This window comes from Oenanthe melanoleuca, chromosome 8 (genome assembly GCF_029582105.1).
Source record: "Oenanthe melanoleuca isolate GR-GAL-2019-014 chromosome 8, OMel1.0, whole genome shotgun sequence".
In the NCBI taxonomy this organism is placed as follows: Eukaryota; Metazoa; Chordata; class Aves; order Passeriformes; family Muscicapidae; genus Oenanthe; species Oenanthe melanoleuca.
This window is the reverse complement of record NC_079342.1, coordinates 22517483-22537481: the sequence shown is the minus strand read 5'-3', so window position 1 is coordinate 22537481 and position 19999 is coordinate 22517483. Positions and strand designations below refer to the sequence as shown.

The window sequence follows — 19999 nt, the reverse complement described above, 5'->3', positions numbered from 1 at the left end:
ACCCCAGTGGGCCCTGACACCTTTCTCTCTCCCCACACCCCAGACTGGCCCTGCAGCACGGGGATGGCCATGTGGTGGATTACCTCTGCCAGCCTGTCATTGACTACATCCTCAAGAGCCAGCTGTACATCAATGCCTCTGGCTGAGTGCCAGATCTGCAGCGAGACAGCCCTCATGTCCCGCCTGCCTACAGCTCTGCATCACTCTTTTCCTCTCTCAGTCCATGTCTCCATCTCTCTCCCCATCCCATGGCCTCCTGCCCCTGTCTGCCTCTTACCCCCAGCACCAACACTCTGTTGTGCAGCCGTGTCCAGGGAATGGTTTGGTCTCTTTTTCTGGGGTACTGCCCTGCCCTGCATGCATGGGGAGGGAGGAGGAGCTGGTCAGGGAGCAACATGCTCTGTGTGCTCCCAGCATGTCCCTGGGAAATGGTCCCCTCAGTCCATCTTCCCAGCATGCTTAGAGCAGGGGCTGCCTACTCTGCATCATCTTACACAACTTAAGCTCAATAAATCTGTGTGGATTTTTTTTTTTTTATGAAGTAGTTTTAGTGTGAGCCCTTTGGGCCTCTCAACACAGTGACCAACCAAACCCTGGTTGGCAGCGGGCAGTTGTGACACAACCAGATCAGTGCCCCACAGCAGGGGAACCTCCTCAGGCCAGCCATGAGAAAACTCAGCTAACAAAATCCTCCTCTTGCCCCTGAAAGTCGTGGAGAGGGCATTTCTAAAAGGGAGCAGAGACCTTGGTAAGCACTGCTGCTGAAGCATTGTGGGGAGAATATCATGTCTCACCTTCCCTTAGCTGCAAGAACTGAAGCCACTCCCCAAGGAAGTGAAGTTGGGGTGATGTTCTGCTCTTACTCAATGTCAGAGGGGGCATCTCACAGCACCTAAAAAGGGATCTGCCATTTATGGGGCCAAGAATTTGGGTAGAAAGAAACAGGTGGTGAGCCAAAGCCTGTGATGAGAATTTTCCCCAAACCTGGCCATGTCCATCCCCATCCTCTACTCTCCAATTCTGCTCCATCCATCTTCTCCTGCCACTCCTACTCTCTCCCTCTCCTTGAAGAGTTCATTAAATGCATGATAACCTCCCCCTCCCAAACCAGCCATGGCTACTTTGCACATTCCTTGGGACAAGCAGGCTCCTGCTCCTGCCTGTGATACGTCTCCTGATGCTGGGATGGACCCTAGTGGAGATGCTCACAGTAAAAGCAGGACAGGTAACGTGGAGCAGTTATTGAAGTCTTGTGGAGAGGAGGGTTGCTGGAGCAGTGCCTTGTCCTGCTGATCATCCTTAGGCACAAGCACCCTGAACAGCTCCTGGGGAAGATCACAGCCCTGAGGAGGTTTAGCCCTCACCTTCTCCTCTCCCTTTGCTTGCTGTAACCTTGTATCACTTTCGGTAGAGTCCTTCTGCCTGTGGCTGAGAGTCCTCCAGGGTCTTTCAAGGAAAGATGTGAAATTTCTTTTATTTTGTCCCTTAAAAGTCCATAAAGCGTCACAAGTAGCTCTTAGGCAAGCTCCAAAGGTGGGATGTCATGCTAAATTTGGTGACCTGCTGGGTGCTGCTGGCATCCCTGAAACACCAAGCCACTTTGGACAAACAAGGAAACCCACAGACACAGGGACCTTGCAACAGACAGGATTTTAGGAGCAATAGCTGACAACTTCTCAAGAGGGCACAGCCCTTCCCAGAAAGACAGAAGTGATGTGACTCGCCCAAAGGCCAAAAGAAGTCTTTCCTTGTCACAGATTTCCCTCTGCATGGAAAGATTTTTTTGGGAACTGTTCTAAATTTGGCAGCTGAATCCCTCAGTGCCAGCTCTGGTATCTGCAGGTGGTTGAGTATGTATCCCATAGGATGAGGAGATATGGAGATGCCAGAGCAGAGAAGGTGGAGAGTGTGTGGGTCCTCTGCTGCAGGGAGGCCTTCAGCCAGTCTGAGCTGGTCACCAGCACCACCCCACTTGAGCTCCCTTAGTGGTGACACCTCATTCTGAGACACCCAGTGTGTGCCAGCCACTTGCTGGACTCCTCTCCACCTGCTGTCCTCACATGTTCTGTTTGTCAGCCTCCCTTCCCTCCCTATCCCAGCACACAGGTTATCCCAGACAGCAGCCTGCCTCCCTCCCTCCCTCCCCTCCTTGCTCCTTGTCCCCTGTGTTTCTTAGCTCTGAGCTATAGAAACAGCAGTGGTGGCAATCAGCCTCCAAAACACACAGAGGGACTGAACTCCTGCGGAGAGACACCTCTGAAGTGGGAGCAAAGACAGTGAGTTTTCCCCAAGGAAAGACAAAGAAAATTAAACAATGGAGATGGAGAAAGGAAGAAAATGTCATGTCCAAGAGCCATCTCTGATCCTCCCTCCCTCCCTCCTTCCCTCTGGTACATGGAAGGGAGTGGGAATGCCATGGCCTCCTGATACACGTGGTTGGGATGGTGAAGCTTAGCTGTAGTGGGGGTGATGAGTTTGTTCTGTCCTACTTTTGCTCTTACCTTTGTGTATCCACTCAGTAAAACTCACAGGATGGGGGAGGGATGGGGGTTTGTAATGGGGCCTTCAGCTCTGGGACTGGTTTGGAAAAATGTCTTTGGGTGGGCATGGGAAGAAAATAATCATCTGTGATGATCCACGTGACTGCTGGGGAGCTGAGGATGGGGTTTCCAGGGGAGGTGTGGGAAGAAGCTTGTGGGTTTTGGTCTTTGAACCGCCACTTTTTAACAGTCAATTTGCTGAAAGTGAAATGAACTTCAAACGTCTTTTCGGGAAAGAAAATAAAGGGGGGAGGGAGGGAAAGGGGTTGAAGTTGCCATGCCACCAATTTCACCTTTGTCAAAAGTTTTGGAGCCTTTTTTTTCTTTTTTTTTTTTTTCTGTTGCTATATGAAAAAACAGTCATTGACAAAAAATACTTTATCAGCAAAATGTTTAAATTATGTAATAAACAAAACAAAACAGAGATATTACTGGTGTGATTTTAAAACAGCCCCAAGACTGAGTCAAAACAAGAGAGGAAATGCCTGTACTGCTGGGATAGCCCATGGCCAAATCCCCCCAAATGAGGAAGCCTGAAAAAATAAAGTGCTAGGCAAGATCTAGCCAAGAGTATTCATCATTTATTGACCTCCTACCTTTCAAAAAATCCAACTCACGGAAAGACAGGTCCCTAGTAGCTGTCCCCACGTCTACAGCAGGAGAAGGGACACATGCCAGGGACTAAAATACATCTCACTTAAATAAAAAATGTAAAGCAGACATAATACTTGGTATATCATGAAGCAAAAGCACAGATGCTGCTTTATCAGATTCTGCTTTATCAGAGACCCAAGAGATAAGAAGGGGTGGGTGAGCCCCCAGTCTCCTTCCCCATCTGGGATCTCCTGTTTCACCACTACGCAGGGTAGGGGCTTCAGCAGAGCTTCAGCTTCCAGCATCTGGTGGCACTTACTTCCTCTGAAACTTTTTTCCCCCTGCATGGCATCTGAAGGAAGGTGGGAGCAGTGTCAGAATGCAGCTGGACCCACATGAAAGCTGCAGTGAAGGGAGCACTGTGGTCTTTGCCTCATCCAAGCTCTGTTGAGATGAACAGCAGGAAACCCCTGTGGAGAGCTAGCTTAGTGGTGATGGTGGCCTCTGAAACATACAGCACCACGAGGGAGAGAGGGAAGACAGGCAGCACCAAACCAGAGGTGCAGACACATTCAAGACATCTTCAACATTTTTAAACTAATGGGATCAGGTTACAGGGACTGCTGTAGCATGGGCTGGGGCTCTCAGGTACACAGCACGCCAGCAAGGGGAGGACTGCCAGCCTGGGAGGAGACACCACATGAAGCATCACCAGTGCCACAGCTCAGAACTCATCTCCCCCAGCAGCCTCTTATGCAGGACAGGGTATCCACAGGTGATGGAGAACCTCTCGGTTATGAGCTCCAGGGTCCAAACTGTGCAAACTCACAAGGCTGACACCTAACCCTGCACCTCAGAGATATATTGCAGGAATGGGCTGTTCTTCAGACAGTAGCACCTTCACAAACCAGGAGTCTCCTTCCTCCCATGAGCAAGGGACGGAGCACTTTGAAAAATGAGGGACTTCCCAGGGCCAGTGGGAGATTGTGAACTTCATCTGCCACACTGATCTTGAGGATTAGGATCAGTTTAACACAACCAAACACAGCCAGTTTTGCCAGATTTGTGGAGGCCCTCCTGCCTTCAGCCTGGCAGGTGCTGCAGCCTTTCCAGAGCTGGCTCATGGCAATTCAATGGCTTTTGTGTTGTAGCAGCCTGGAGGAAAACTCCTCTGGATATCCTCCAGGTTCTTAATATCAGCCAGGATGTCATCAATGCTGCTCTCCAGCGTGCGCACCCGGGCCTTCTGCAGGGCAGCTGTCTGCTCCAGCTCCAACATCTCCTCCTTCAGCTGCTTGCTTCTGCTTTTGGCTTTGCTGAAGTTCTCCTCAAGCTGCCTCAGGCCATCCTCATCCACAGCACCAGGCTGGTCTTTTGCACAGAAGGAAAACAAAGAATAGGAAAGTATGCTTGGAGGCTGAGGACTACATCTTTCTAGATACTTCATCTCCACCCTGCTGCCCAACCTGTTCATAGGGATCAGGTAATTTAGCTTCCCACTAAACTCCCAGAAGCCCTGCCTAGACCCCAGTGGGATCTGGTCTCCATCACACCCCACAGTGGCGTGGCAAAACCTACTCATGAGACGCAGGAGCTCTTCCAGGGCAGCCAGCGTCGTCTGCACAGCTGCCCCTGCCCGGCCAGCCTTGTCATGGACCCTCTGAGCTTCCTGAGCTGTCTGAAGGAGAAAAGCAGCAGCTGTAAGGGGAAATCAAGCCCACAAGTCAACCAGGGAAGGACACAAGGCAAGGGAGATGGGGACCCACCTTCTCTATCACAGCAGCATCTGCCTCAACCTCCAAGAGCTTCCTCTCAAATGAGTCCTCCACTTCCTTGGCCTCCTGTTGCAGGGTGGCCACTGCCTTCTCCAGGGCAAGGACGCCGTCAGCCGTCTTGTTGGCTTCCCCCTTCAGCTGGGCAATATCCTAGTTGTGTACAGGAAAAGGCAGTGTCAGAGGAGCAGGGCACAGCCAAAATCACTCTGGGTACACTGGAACAGGGAACTGGTAGAACCTGGTTCCTTCTACAAGGGTCCCAAAAGTATCACAAGCTGTCCTCATGTTCTCTCACTAATTGATCCAAGAGAGTTGTTTCTTTGTCCATGGCTCAATCCCTCCTTCACACACCAGCAAATCCCTGGGGAATTACACATGTGGGAGGTGAACCCACTAACACCAGTTTTGGGACCTCACAAGCCTGCCGGTGACTCTGGCTGCAGGAGTGAAAAAATGCCCTTGGTCACTGAAAGGGAACTACAGAGATCCTCAGGGAAGAAATGTGCCTGCAGAGATCATCTACAGCCAAACTGTATCTGCAGGACCCACTGCAGAGAAACTTCAGCTCAAAAGTCAACCCCTCAGATCCACCATGATGTTGCTAACCATCTCCATGTTTTTCCCCTTCCAAATCCTTTTCTGAAAGCAACAGCACCAGTCTGTCCTCACCTCTTGGATCCCTGTGGTGATTTCCTTCACCACCTCCACCACACTGCTGCCTGCCTTTGATTCAGAAGCAGCTCTGTCCACGATCCCTTTGGCTTGGTCTGTCTTCTCCCTGGCAGTGGTGACCATGCTGCTGATAATGGGCAGCCTCCTCATGGCATCTTGGGCTTCCCTCCTCTTATCCTCTGCTTGCAGGTTGAACTCTGGGAGAAACACATGGAAATGAAGCCATACTACTTTTGTGAGATCCCATATGGAAAGGAGAACGAAGGGTTTCTAGGACACTACCCTTGAGGCTCTTGAGGATCTGCTCCACCTCGTAGAAGGTGGCATTGCCAGCGCTCACGGCTTGCAGGGCTGAGCTCCTGGCAAGGGTGGCTCGGGACAGCAGCTGTGTCAGCTTCTGCAATGTATCAAGGGACACAAAGGGCTGGTGAAGGACACAGTATGGGACAGTCACACAGTCCCAGAGCAGCCTGGGAGGAGCTGGGCTGGAAGAGACCCATCAGTCTGTCCCTCTTGCCCCTTAATCAAGACTACCCAGGCTGATCTGCCATCAGAAGCTTGTGCCAGTGTTCCTCAACCAGCTCCAGCTATATCCCAAGTTATCTCAGCTCTGATCTTTGCAGGAGCAGGTCTTCAACCTGCCTTACATGGAGGAGATGTGAGACCCAGTGAGACCCTGCACCAGCAGCTCTCTGCACACACTGAGTCTGAAGAGCAGCCCTAAGGAAGGGTGCAGTCCTGCACAGGCAGGCAGAGCTGCCCTTGGCAGCTGGGCAAGGACAGTGGTAGGGCCAGTACCCCCCAAAGGCATCCCCCCAGGGCTGCAGCTCCTGCTGGGTGACCCCACCACCCAAGCTCTTACCGCTCTCTCGCCCTCTTGCCCTTGGAGCAGCTGCTGGGCTTCCTCCTCCCAGTGCCCCACGCTGCTCTGCAGGCCCCGGTACTGGGCCAGGGACGTGTCCACCAGCCCCTGCAGGGCACCCATGTCCTGCTTCAGCCTCGAGGCCTCCTCCTGAAACAGAGACACAGTGGGGTCCCCAGCCTGTCCCCAGTGCCCACCAGGAACCAGAGGCAAAAGGGGAAAAAGGGTAGGAAGGTGCCTATCTAGTGGTTTTCCAATGGAGATGGAGCCCTGGGGAGGGCTGAGCTTGTGGTGGGATAAGCAGGTAGGGCATCAGGAGGAGCAAAAGGGGATCTCCTGGTGGGACAGGCACAAAGCCCTCACCTTAAAGGATCCAACATCCATCTCTGTCAGGCGGGACAGGGAGCTGAGGAGCACCAGGCTGCCCTGATAAGCCTTGTCTGCCCTGGAGGCCATTCCATCAGCATCAGCCTTCAGGCCTCCTGCCAGTGACTTGAGCTCCTCATACCTGTACAGATGTGAGGCTGGGGAGTCTGGTACCAGCCAAGCTGCCAGCCTCCCACCCCAGCAGTAATACTGCCATCTACATTGACTCTTTCATATTCCCCAAGGCCCCATGCAGATCTATCACACATAAAATGTCAATTGCAAACATTCCCTGCATCCCAGTCCCTCCAATGAGCAGGGCATCTGCTGGCTCCTTACTCCCACTCCAAAATCAGAGGTTTCACAGAGCTGAACCCTCACAGGCTCCATGGTGACTCTGCTAATCCCTGCCCTACCACTGTGTGTTTTCTCCTGTTCAACTTCTTAACCTCCTCCAAGGCTGCTGCTCACATCCCACCCATGGTGTGCAAAGCTGGGCTCTGGAGAGGCCAAGTCTGACCAAAGGAGCCACCATGGCTTAAATCCACCTTTGGGCTAAACCCAGCCCGGATTTTGAACCACATGTGGAAATGATCCCCAGAAGCTGTTCACACCTGTGGTGTCAAATCCCTCTGCCCAGCTGCAGGCAGGACCCCAGGAGCATTGAGGGCTGAGAGGAGGGAAGCAAATGCTCCACCCCTCAGACAGCGAATTCCCTGCCTCAACTGCACATTTCTGCAGCTCAGATGGGCAGGCAAGGATGGATCCTGGGCCATGACCCTCTCCCTCCCAGCTCCACAGGACACTGAGGCCAAGGGACTGCACTCACCTCCCGGGCAGGGAGCCCAGGGCAGCCTCTCCCCCTGCGGCCGCGCGCAGCAGCTCCAGCGCCTGCCCTGCATCCTCCCGGGCCCCCTTGGCAGCTTGGTCAATGGCATTGGCTGCTTGGGTGTGGCTGCAGAACAGAGAGGGCTGGTCAAAAAGGCTTCCCACCCAGGGTTTCTCCAGCAACTTCCTTCACTGTTGCATTCACTGGTGCTGGATCGCACTCTCTTGGGAAACACAGCGTGTCTGCGAAGCGGAGCTGTATTTTGCTTGTTCCTCCTGCATCTCCCAAGGATAGAGGGGCACTGGGGAGGGCAGAAGCTCTCTGTTCCAACTGGACATCCAAGGGCAAAACTCTGATCCCTTCTAAATGCTTCTAAATCACATCAAATTACATCCTCAAAGACAGCTGAGGCAAAGACAGCCCAGCAGCTGCATCTCTCACTGCTCCAGGGCTGGCAGGTGTGAACCAGAACCTTCCAAAAACTACCTTCTGAGCACCTAGCAGGATCTCAGTCCTCCTCCCCTCACTCTTGACTAACAGAGACAACAACTCACCTGTTGGCCAGTCTCAGAGCCTCCTGGGCCAGCAGCAAGAACTGATTTGAACCTCCGGGAAAGCTTGAAACAGGAATGGTCTGGAGGGAGGAAGGAAGACAGGTGTGAACACTCTTCCCTCCTCACCCCCTAATTTTGCAGTGAAAGAGGCAACTACAGCATGTTAAACCTCCATTGCCCCAAAGACCCCTGCCAGCTCCTCTCAAGGTCCCAACTCCAAAGAAAGGACCACCAGAACACCTACATTCACAAAACACCTGTAATTCTTTAAATCCTTGCTTTCTCTGTTGATTTTTCCCCAGCCCTGAGCTGAACTAGGAGTGTGTTACAGGGGATGCTCTTACCACCCGAAGGAGAGCGGCACCACTGCGATCCAGGTCCAGCCTGGCTCTCTCCAGCAGCTGGCGGGTCTCCTGCACCTGCCTCTCATACTGGCTCCCCAGAGACCTCAGCCTCTGCACTGTTGCCTTGATCTCATCCAAGCGGCTCTGGGAGCTGGACCCTTGCCCCTTCATCCTGGCCACACGGGCTTCCAGAGACCTGTTGGAGGCTGGCGAGAAGGAAAGAGAAAGGATGAAGAGAAACTCATTGCAAAAAGGCCCAGGCAGCAAAACCTCCCCAGTACAGCCCAGATGGCCCCATCCAGGAGCAGGGGGCAGTGGTACCTTGGAGGCTCAGGGCTTCCCTGAGGATGGTCCGCAGTGTCTCCTCAGCCACCAGCATCCTCCCCTCCAGCTCCTGACTCTCAGTCCCACCGCCAGCTCGTACCTCTGACAGGAGCAGCTCCAGCTCCCCCAGCTGCTGCAGGTACCTCTCCACCTGCAACCACAGACCAAGCCATCAGCCAGCAGGACACCAGACCCATGGGGGAAACACCAGGGTGGCAACCAGGGCCAGTCAGACCGGAGGACAGAGACCAAAATGAAGGCTCATTTTAGGATGGGGCACAAAGGATCAGTTGAATCAGGTACAAAGCCAAGGTTTGAATTCACATTTCATTTGCACCAGAGGTAGATGCTTGAGGAGGACACTGAGGGTGAACAAATCACTGCACTCCTTGCTGCTCAGTGGCCCTGGGGCTGGCACAGATGCTCACCTGCTCTTTCACCTGGCCATAGCAAGCTGGGCACTCACTCTCTTCACAGCGGGGACCCTCAAAGCCAGGTTTGCAGATGCAGCTCCCATCACTCCTGCACTTCAGGGGCTCAGCACCAGCTGAGTCGCAGGTACAGGCTGCAGGTCAGAGTGACACAGGTTCAGGGGGGCCTGGCTCCACCTCAAGCCAAGCACATCTCTCCCTGCTTTCCTCCCACATTTAGCCCTGTGCTTTACTACCTGCTCACCATTCCCACTTTCCAGCATCCTCCTTCCCACCAAACCACTCCATAGTCAGCCATGGGTTTTCTTACTCATCCCCAGCTCAGACAGCCCCTGGCTCTCACCTCTGCACTTGTGAGCAGGGTCAGGGGCCAGGGGGTTCCCAAAGAAGCCATCCTTGCAGCGGTCGCAGTAGAAGCCAGCCGTGTTGTAGATGCACTTGAGGCACTCGCCGGTCCGGCGGTCGCAGTTGCCCACGGCGTTGGGCTCCACGTTGCCATTGCAGCGGCACAGCTGGCAAGGCTGGGAAGCTGCTGGATCTCCAAAATAGCCATCAGCACAGTACTCACAGTTGGCCCCTTTTGGGAAAGGAGAGATGAGCAGAAGTTAATGCTTGTGCCCGGGAGGCAGAGGCTGAGTTGCTGCCTGTGCCCCACAGAAATGGGGGTGTTCAGCCCCATCAGGGTTGGCACAAGGTTGGCCAACACACGATGTCCCACACATGCTCTCGAAAGCTGGCTGCCACAAATGACCTTCTACAAGTCATTTCCTATTTGCTTTTTTCCTTATTTTTTGTTCCCCTCCCTCTCCTATCCATCCTTTTTCCATTTGTGTTACATCTAGATGAGAACTTTTCCTGGAGCAGGACAAAGTGTGTTTATCCAACCCCTGGGTCAGCTGGGCTGAGAGGGCGGTGTGGATCTCCCAGCTGCAAGCACTGCAGAAGAAGGCAGAGCAGAAGCACGAGGGGCATTACCAGCAGCTCCGGGAGGGCAGTGGTCACAGATGACACCCTCTCCACCTGGCCCCACGGAGCAGCCCTGGCCGGGCCCGCAGGGACAGCTCCGGCAGCCGCCCGGCTGCCGCGGGTCTCGGTAGGAGCCAAAGGGGCAGCTGCCACCATTGCCCACGTTCTCATCTCCTGAGTAGCATTCACCTGGAGAGGCAAGGAAAGGGACAGGGCACTTTACTCACATTCCTCATGGGACATCCTCCACCATTCCAGCCACAGCAGCACAAGCAGCCATGGTCCAGCAACCTCCATGAGATCTCTTCAGATGCCCACCATGCCCACAGATTGCACCACATAAAATCATGAAATGGTTAGCATTGGAAGGGACCTTTAAATGTTACATAGTCCAATTCCCCTGCAACAGACAAGGACTTCTTCAACTAAACCAGGTCTGTCCAACCACTGCCATGCTTAACTTTCAAATCAGAAGTCAGAAATGAAGAGATGTCGCTATATGGGCAGCAGGAGATGCTTTTTCCTCTCTCCAACATGCATCCAGTTTGTTTCAAATGCATCTGACTGGGGGAGTTTTGTCTTGGACAATCCTCACATTTCAGACCCAAGTCACAGAATCATGATCACAGACAGAACCTCAGAATCACAGACAAGTCATAGAATCACAAAATCGTTAAGGTTGGAAAAGCCCTCCAAGACCATTGAGTCCATCCTGTGGCAGATCCCCACCTTGTTAACCAGCCCAGAGCACTGAGTGACACATCCAGTCCTTCCCTGGCCTTCTCCACCTCCCTGGGCACCCCTCACAGTATGCAATGACCCCTTCCATGAAGAAATTTCTGTGGAGTCGATGGTCTCGACTCCCCTCAGCCCTGTTCTCGGGACATTCCCACAGAGCCCCCCAGCACAGCGTGGTGCTGGCTCCTCTTACCGGTGTCAGGGTCGCAGAGCCCTCCCCCCTGGCAGTGGCAGGGCACGCAGGTGCTGAAGGGGCCGTGGCTGGGGGTGTCCCTGCGGTAGCCAGGGGCGCAGCTCTGGCAGAACTGGCCCCGGTAGGCGGCCGGGCACCGGCAGAGCTGCACCCAGGGCGCGGGGACGCCGGGCACGGGCAGCGCCGACACCAGCGTGACGTTGTCGATGTAGCCGGTGCCTGCAGGGAAGCACAGCCTGTCACCCGTGGGACAGCAGCTCCACTGGCTGTCTCCAACAGCTGGGAGGAGCAGCCTTGCAAGCTCTCTCTGCACTTACTGTACTCCCCAAAGGTGGCTCGGATCCACAGCGCTGTCAGGTTTCCCAGCAGCCTGCGGAATTCAAAGTGATTCAGCCTTGGGCTCCACGTGCTGCTTGGGTGCTCGTCCAGCCTGTTGTGGGAGAGGGGGGAAGTGGTACTGGTTTAAAAAAAACTGAGATGCCTCCTCCAAAAAACACAACAGCGCTTGCCCATCTCCCTCCTGGGAGCTCAAGGCTTTGGGCAACGACCTCCATGCCTGCAACTGATGCAAAGCCGAGAACCCAACCCAACCTCAGCATCTTCTGCTGCCCTTCTCACAAAGTAACCTGCATCCAGCCCAAACCAGGCAGCCATTTGCCACCTCCAAGGGACCACAGCTGAACTCAGGACCTTGAAGCTGCAACCCCCCTTGTTCCCCCTGCCCCAAACACCCCAGCTCCCCACTTCACCTGAAGGTGTAGGTCTGGCTGATGCCGCAGGGCAGGACCTTTCCCTGGGGCAGGAAGGGGGCAGTGACTCTCAGGCCGTGTCCTTCCAGGACCACATCATGCAGAGATGGCTCCCGTCCCCCTCGGTCCAGGCGGTAATCGAAGGAGAGCACCTGGCCATAGCTCAGCTGCTGGTTCCCAAGGAATTTGGCTGCAGAGGGAAAATCAAAGCTTAAAATCTTTCCTTCCTCCTAAAAGCTCAGTTCATGAGATCAGACCAAGCAAAGGGCTGACTCTGCCCACCGCTGATCCCACAACCTACCAGGTGCCACGAAGTATATTGGCTCTGATCTCCTTGCTGCTATGAAGGCATCCTGGTGGCGTGGGGACCACTGGAGCTGGGCTGGGGAGCCACTTTCATGGACACCCTGCCAGCCCTCAGCACCTGCAGCACAAACAAGGAGCAGTCAGCGTGGCCAGGGAAGGTATTCCTAGGATTCCAGCAACTTTCTTGAGCTGTGTCTTATCAAAACTCTCCAGCTTCCTACCCTGACCTCTGAGGGGGCAGCACAGTTACCCCCGTGCTCACACATCAATAAATCAGCATGGCTGGGCACAGAAGCCTCCTTCCAAGTGGCAGGAAAGACATAATGAAGAAATCCTAAGCTCCCCTCAAGCCTTGGACCCTATTTCTGCCTATGACCAACCCATCCCATCAAAGCAAGGTTGCTGCATCTACAGGCAGGTTGGATGAGCACACAAGGAGCCAGCACAGCCCAGGGCTGTGAACCTCGTGGTGCCTCCAGCCCATTAAAAGAAGGGATGGCAAACACGCCCAGGACCACAGGGATGTGCTGCTTGGGCCCCACCTTGCTGGAAGGTAGAGGTGATGTTGTGGACACTGTAGTTGTCTGCACTGGTACACGTGTCTGAGTGCCCGTAGCAGAAGCAGGGCAAGCATCCTGCAGGGTTTCTGGCATCCAGGTTATAGAAGTGTCTCTTGCACCTGGGAAAATACAAGAAGGTGACAATGTTCAAGTTGTTTTCTCTCTTTACTGGCCCACAGAACCATTCCCCTGATGCAATACAGCCATCAGCAGGGTTCAAGGTCATCACCAGGCTGGGATGGTGAGATGGGCCTGTGCAATGGCTTCGACCTGGCAAAGGGCAGGGCTAGACTGGATACAGGAAAGAACCTGTCCTGTTAGGGTGGTGAGGGATGGCCCAGGTTGCCCAGAGAAGCTGTAGCTACCCCATCCCTGGCAGTGTCCAAGGCCAGGCTGGATGGGTCTTGGAGCACCAAGTGGGGTAGTGGGAGGTGTCCCTGCCTGTGGCAGGGGGTGGAATGAGGTGAGCTTGAACATCCTTTCCAACCCAAACCATTCTAAGGCTTGGTGAGCTCCCAGGGAACAGCTGCAGAGAGGAGGAGGGGGTGGCAGGCAGTGTCCAGCACACCCTCCCACGCTCACCTCTGGCACCTCTCTCCCGTGGTGCTGTCCTTGCAGACGCAGTGGCCGGAGTCACAGAGCCCCACGCTGCCCGCCGGGTCACACTCACACTGCAGCCTCCTGCAAAGGTGCAAAGCAACCTCCACCTGGATTTCCAGCTTGGCCTGGCAGCTCAGTGCTTCCTGCTGCTGCACAAGACAGCAGGGAATCCTCCCAGCTACCATTCCCATGCAAGAAGTGGGGAAATAAGCTGCACAGCCACCTCCTTCTGGAATCTGCAGCATGTGGGTGCCAGGTTGAGCCAGTACCCATTGCTACTGCCCCAGGGCATCCCAGAGCATCAGATCCGCCTACAAGCAAAAAAGTGAAGCTCCACTGAGCTTAATAAAGCTTGGCTGAGTTTAACAGATTTTGGCTGAGCTCCACCAAGCAGCAGCACCCCGGGGAGGCTCAAGCAGGAGGCCCAGCAGCAGCACTGAGGCAGCCTCTCCTGCTAACACCCTTTGCTGCCAGAAGCCCCAAAGGAGCAATGGTGGGGTGAGGTGAGGAAGAAGGGAGCACAGTGAGGAAGTCAGATCAGAAACATTTCTAAAAACAGGACTTCATGAAAAGGAATGAATTGATTTTTGCATGCACATCTCCAGGCAGCCCCACAATGGGCAGGTTTTGTTTTACATGGCTGTCACTTGTTGGGTGTTATCTGGAAAATGAAACCATCCCCTCAGAGAGTGGCTAAGTTCAGATTTTGATGGTGCTGCAGGGCAGCAAGCCCTGCAGGTTGGCATGGTGGTCCAGCCTCACTCAAGCCTACTACCTCCTAGCATGGCTGGCTTAAGGTTGTCCATGAGCTGCCATGAAACCAACCCTGCCTTTGCAGGAGGTGTTTTCAGAGCTTTGGACCTGGCCCTCCTGCTGGCCTCATGCCACCAGTGGTGGCCAGCACTCACTGCTCGCTCCTCCAGCACCCTGCCTCCGACAGGGACTCGAAGCCCAGGTGGCACCGGTCACACTTGTCCCCCACCACTCCAGGCTTGCAGCTGCAGCGTCCATCACTGCCACACTGTGGGCTGAGGGACCCTGCAGAGAGACAGAGGCAGAGGTTGGCACGGGCACCTTCCAACCCAAATCACTCTGTGAGTTTGTGACTATTTCAGAGGGCGGGGGGGGCTTGAAACCTGTGGTCTGGTATGTAGGGGCTCAGAGCCTGACCTGCCTGGGTGCTCAGCAGTGCCTTAAGCCCCCTTAGCCCAGGAGCAGCTGTGTGGGTACCCCAGGGGGGGCAGAGGCACGGCCGGCAGCACTGCTCCCCTTTAGCCCTGTGCACGTACCCCAGGGGTGGCAGAGGCACGGCCGGCAGCACTGCTCCCCTTTAGCCCTGTGCACGTACCCCAGGGGTGGCAGAGGCACGGCCGGCAGCACTGCTCCCCTTTAGCCCTGTGCACGTACCCCAGGGGTGGCAGAGGCACGGCCGGCAGCACTGCTCCCCTTTAGCCCTGTTGAAGCTGTGCACGTACCCCAGGGGTGGCAGAGGCACGGCCGGCAGCACTGCTCCCCTTTAGCCCTGTTGAAGCTGTGCACGTACCCCAGGGGTGGCAGAGGCACGGCCGGCAGCACTGCTCCCCTTTAGCCCTGTGCACGTACCCCAGGGGTGGCAGAGGCACGGCCGGCAGCACTGCTCCCCTTTAGCCCTGTGCACGTACCCCAGGGGTGGCAGAGGCACGGCCGGCAGCACTGCTCCCCTTTAGCCCTGTGCACGTACCCCAGGGGTGGCAGAGGCACGGCCGGCAGCACTGCTCCCCTTTAGCCCTGTGCACGTACCCCAGGGGTGGCAGAGGCACGGCCGGCAGCACTGCTCCCCTTTAGCCCTGTGCACGTACCCCAGGGGTGGCAGAGGCACGGCCGGCAGCACTGCTCCCCCCCAGCCCTGTGCACGTACCCCAGGGGTGGCAGAGGCACGGCCGGCAGCACTGCTCCCCCTGCCGTCGGAAGAAGCCGTCCCTGCAGCGCTCGCAGCGCGGCCCCTCCGTGTTGCCCCGGCAGCCCAGGCAGCGGTACCCATCGCCCGTCTCCCTCAGGAGCTGCCAGTCGAAGATGCACTGCCTGGACATCCCGTTGCAGTCACAGCCTGGGGAGAGAAGAGCAGAGACACGTCTCAGATGATGCCTAGAGATGAAGGCACCAGCAGCAACCCCACTGTGAGGGACAAGGGTGCAGGTGGCAGAAATCTCCCCTTCCTGCTTCCCCACATCTCTGTGTTTGTCCCCATGTCTGTGTCCATCCCCACCCTGGGGAGGAATGCCCCATTTCACTGCCGAGGATGGACAAACCCAAGCCAAGCAGCCACAATCCACACAATAGCATTGCCAGGGCTGTTCTCCATTTTTTCACAGGTCTTGCAACATAACCAGGACGTTGTTGGTTTTTGGTTTTTTTTTTAACCATCTCTGCTTATTCAGTCTTGTTCTGAGAAAAGCATGGGTAACCTTACTGGAGATTTTGGGGAAAAGGGAGGTTTCCTGAGGTTATCCTTTATTTCAGCCAGGAGTGATTTGAGTAGGAAAAGCTCAGCCAGCTTCCACCAGGCCCCCCACCCAGGTGTGCAGAGCAGGGTGATGAGGAGTGGTCTGTGATCCAGGAAATTTGGTGGCAGTGTGCCAGCCAAGAGGGAGATTAACAAAAAAGGTTTGGGCGGGATTGGACAGGTTACCTCACCCCACCCTCCCTGATAGTGAAGAAAAGCTGCAGCTGCCCACACTGCTGCATGAGGGATGGCAGGAAGAACAGGCATGAGAGTGCATTCTTCTACAGCCAAGGGAGATGATCTCTCTGGATATCAGACTCAGGCATCTCACCAGATGTGCCTGCTCCAGCTCTCCACTGCCTTGTCCAGCTGCTCTCTTGGAGCCACCTCTCACCTACTTGGCAATCCCTCAGTACTGGAGCATTTCATCCTGAGGATCTTTACTCCAAACATGCTCCTCAGGATCACTGAGAGCAGGAACAGCTGAGAGAATGGTTGGCAAAGACAGGCAGGAGAAAGAAACATCCCAGGGAAAAGCCAGGTCCTCAGGGACACAGAGCCGCTGGGGAACTGCTCCAAACCATCCTGATGCTGCCATGGGAGCCTCGACCTCCCTCTAAGGAGCTGTGCTCGCTGCCTCCTTGGGACAGGAAAGGCCATCCCCCGCCAGCCAGCCCCTGCCCGGGCCACCTCTGGGAGCACAGGTGAGTCCAGAAAACAGAATCCTGCAGCATGGATGCAGGCAGTGCCTTGTACTCCTACACTCTGAGCCGCCTCCTTGCCAGCTCTCCTGTGGCTGGGTACAGCCCCGGGGTACAACGTCCCTGTCCTCTGCATCTGCCATTCCCGGGGCCAGGGAAAGGCTCCTGCGCTGGGCTCGCACCTGGGCGCCGCCTCGCACACGCCCATCGCTCCCGCATTCCAGAGGGAGCACTCAGCGCAGCCCCTGCCAAGAGCAGGGTGACCTCATGCGCCAGCAAACACCGAGAGAGATCTTTCCAACTTCGGCAAGCACAGCTCTTCCCTCGCAATCTGGCTGCCAGGAGATCGGGATCGAGCTCAGGATCGAGCTCTGCCACCCTAGGCTGACCCGTGGGCACAGAATTCCTGCCTCTAGGGTCTGGGAAAGCAACTCCAGCCTCAGAGAGCACCACCCGTGACCAAAGGGCATGGACAACACAAAGGTCCAATGGAGAGCAGCAGTGTGACACTTTTTAAAGCATTTGTGCTCACCTTCACAGGAGAAAGATCCCACTGGGGTTGATCCCGCTCCCCATCCCTCTAGACTCCAGCTAGAACTCAAGTTGGAAGGGACCCATGAGGATCTTTGAGTTGAACTCCACCCATGCATCACCCCACGTCTACGCAATCCAGAGGATTTGCTGGGTTGCTAAATTACAGGCATGAGCACCATTACCCCAGGGAATGAAAACTTTTGAGTGCTGCTCTACTGCTGCAGCATGTTAGGAACCAGTTCTCCAGCCCTGGAACAAATTCCTGTCTCACTGATTCAAAGCCATCTAAGGTGCTGTGGCAGGTTAGTGCCACCACTGCACTGGTGTGTCTGCTCCTGGTCATCTCCCTGAAACCCAGGAGCTCAGGCTGGCTAATCCTCACCAAGAGCAAGGCACTGGAATTGATAATGAGAGGGAGCAGGAAGGAGCTGCTGGAGGATGAGGACCAACCAAGGACAGGATCACTTTGGTATCCAGGTGCCCTGAGATCATCCATGGAAAAGGGCAGGTTCCAATAAGGAGAAGCTTTGCCAGCTAGGTTTCTTCAGTGATAGGTCAGGATGCAGGAGATCCATGGCACAAATCCAGCAGGATGCCATTCCCCAGCTCCCACCCAGAGAATAAAGCATGAAAAATGCTTGATGGCTGTGCTGGGATAAATTCTCACATCAGAAAGGCTTGGAGAATAAGACAGGCAGCTTCAGGCTTCTTAAACTGTCTTCTTAAATTCACAAAACCAGACAATGGGTTTGTGAGGATCCAACAGCCCTGTACACATGACCCAACCTGCAAAGATTCCATCAGGAAAACAACAGAGCTTTGCATGCAGTGAAGGCTCTATGTCAATACAAGCCATTCCCTGCTCTGTGCTCTTGGGACAGTGACCCCCAGGCTGTTCCATCTGCTGCTCCAAAGCTGGGTGTCCCCATTGCCCAGCTTCACAGTTTCTCATTGCAGGAAGACCTGCCTGGGGCTTCCAGGGCTCTATCAGTGTTCTAAGTTACACCAAAACCACTCAGCTGCAGCATAAAAACACAGCCATGATCAACCATCAGCTTTACACACGTACAGAAACAGGTTCAAGAGTCCCTGGGAAAGCAGCAGCTTCCCACACACTGCCAGGAAGGAGCAGAGGAAGAATCTGTATCAGTATTTTAAAACTTACATGTAATTAAGGCTGATGTAATAATTAATCCAAGCAGCATGTAAAGCAAAGCAGATCTTTTCTTTCTTTTATAAAATACCCAAACCAAAACACTTATTCAGCACTTACTTCCCATCACACCAAACTTAAAACTGATAAAATTCAACTTCAAGCCCAGCAAGCTTATTTTATAACATCAGTACTGAAGACTGAAAAAAAATTAAATTACTCAGTATTTACAAAATCACTCAGTATTTACAAAATACATGCAAGAAGCTGATTTTGGCCAAACATACCCATCTCCAGACTATAGGCCAATGGAACTGAAATTCAGATAGCTGAATTACCACTGGGCTGAACATGTTTAAATTTCCCTCCATGACACTCTCCATTACATGAGATTTGCATGTGCATGGGGATCTGCTGGATTTTTAAATCTGTGGAAAGGAGACTCCTGTCTCCCATAGGATGCAGCAGGGCTGTGGCACTTTGTGAGACCCACAGACTCGCACAAAATCCAAATGGTGCCATGTTATTACACCAAGCTAGATCCTGGATGCTGCCAGCTCTTCTTCAGGCTCAGGGAAGGTTTTGGTTCCAGCAGTGATGGGCACATCAGCCACTGCCTGGGCGATGCTTGTGCTCACACCACATCCCACCCTGGGAGCAAAGCTCTACCAACAGCAATAAGGGAATTGCATATAAACAAGTTATTGAAAGGGGATGTCAGTGACAAAACGAAGACCAACTTCTCATGGGATATTTAATCTCGGAGGAAAACTAAGAAGCACCTACAGATCCAGCATCAACCCCAAAGGCAGGAGGGGAGGAGTGTCCTAGCGGGATGCCGTGCACCCAAGTCAGCTTCCAGTGATGGGGAGAGAGCTGCGAGCCGCTGTGCCAGAGGGATTGGAGCAGGAGCAGAGCAGGAGCGGGAACAGGATCAGGATCAGAGCAGGAGCAGAGCAGGAGCGGGAACAGGAGCAGGAACGGGAGCGGGAGCAGAGCAGGAGCAGGATCAGGATCGGAGCAGGAGCAGGAGCGGGAACAGGAGCAGGAGCGGGAGCAGGAGCAGGATCGGAGAAGGAGCAGAGCGGGAGCAGAGCAGGATCGGAGCAGGAGCAGGAGAAGAGCAGGAGCAGGAGCGGGATCGGAGCAGGAGCAGGAGCAGAGCAGGAGCGGGAGCAGCGCAGGAGCAGGAGCAGGATCAGACCAGGAGTAGAGTAGGAACAGAGTAGGAGCAGAGCAGGACGAAGATCAGAGCAGGAGTAGAGCAGGATCAGGATCAGAGCAGGATGAGGATCAGGATCAGAGCAGGAGCAGATCAGGAGCAGGATGAGGATCAAGATCGGGATCGGGATGAGGATCAGAGCAGGATGAGGACCAGCCCCGCCCGGAGCTCACCTGGCCCGCCGCTGGCGCCCAGCGCTGCGGGCAGCAGGGACGCGAGGCAGGCGAGGGGCAGCAGCCAGCGCTCGGCCATTCCTGGTGCCCGTCCCGGCGGGGCTCGCACCGGCTGCCTGCTGCCTGCTGCCTTTTTTTGTGCGTGTTTTATCGGCTGCTCCACCTGAGTCACTCCCAGCAGGAAGAGCGCGGTGCCGCGGGCTGACTCACAGCAGGAGCCCAGCCCAGGGAGCGCAGACAGGCGCCTGCCCCATCGAGAGAGAGGCACTGCCGGGCACAGCACCCAAGCACCTCCTGCCAGCACGCTCTTAGGGAAATAAACCACAGGGAA

The 19999-nt window shown here is 54.8% G+C and overlaps 2 protein-coding genes across 2 annotated transcripts in view; one reads left to right on the top strand and one right to left on the bottom strand.

The window, feature by feature from the left end:
* The window catches only part of NMNAT2 (nicotinamide nucleotide adenylyltransferase 2), a 24813-nt gene extending 21807 nt beyond the window's left edge, over positions 1 to 3006 (top strand). The window contains exon 11 of the mRNA XM_056497161.1: positions 44 to 3006. Coding sequence (XP_056353136.1) covers positions 44 to 146 — 103 coding nt within the window. The 3' untranslated portion in view covers positions 147 to 3006. The remainder of the gene's footprint in view (positions 1 to 43) is intronic.
* Positions 2914 to 19999, bottom strand: LAMC2 (laminin subunit gamma 2). The gene is made up of 23 exons (XM_056497160.1): positions 19669 to 19999; positions 15301 to 15489; positions 14312 to 14441; positions 13386 to 13484; positions 12786 to 12922; positions 12239 to 12361; positions 11938 to 12127; positions 11506 to 11618; positions 11189 to 11407; positions 10267 to 10446; positions 9635 to 9868; positions 9289 to 9425; positions 8858 to 9011; positions 8537 to 8742; positions 8193 to 8272; positions 7639 to 7764; positions 6807 to 6951; positions 6444 to 6593; positions 5864 to 5978; positions 5579 to 5778; positions 4901 to 5059; positions 4713 to 4812; positions 2914 to 4505 (listed from the first exon to the last, which is right to left on the bottom strand). The coding sequence occupies exons 1-23, from the start codon at positions 19745 to 19747 to the stop codon at positions 4255 to 4257; spliced, it is 3516 nt and encodes a 1171-aa protein (XP_056353135.1). The 5' UTR covers positions 19748 to 19999; the 3' UTR covers positions 2914 to 4254.

Excerpts from the sequence above, each read along its gene's own strand:
- LAMC2 (XM_056497160.1), bottom strand. The coding sequence starts at position 19,747 with ATGGCCGAGCGCTGGCTGCTGCCCCTCGCCTGCCTCGCGTCCCTGCTG. Across the intron at positions 12,923-13,385 it reads ACGGGAGAGAGGTGCCAGAG|GTGCAAGAGACACTTCTATA; the intron begins GTGAGCGTGGGA and ends GTATTTTCCCAG. Across the intron at positions 4,506-4,712 it reads AGAGCTCCTGCGTCTCATGA|ACCAGCCTGGTGCTGTGGAT; the intron begins GTAGGTTTTGCC and ends TCTGTGCAAAAG.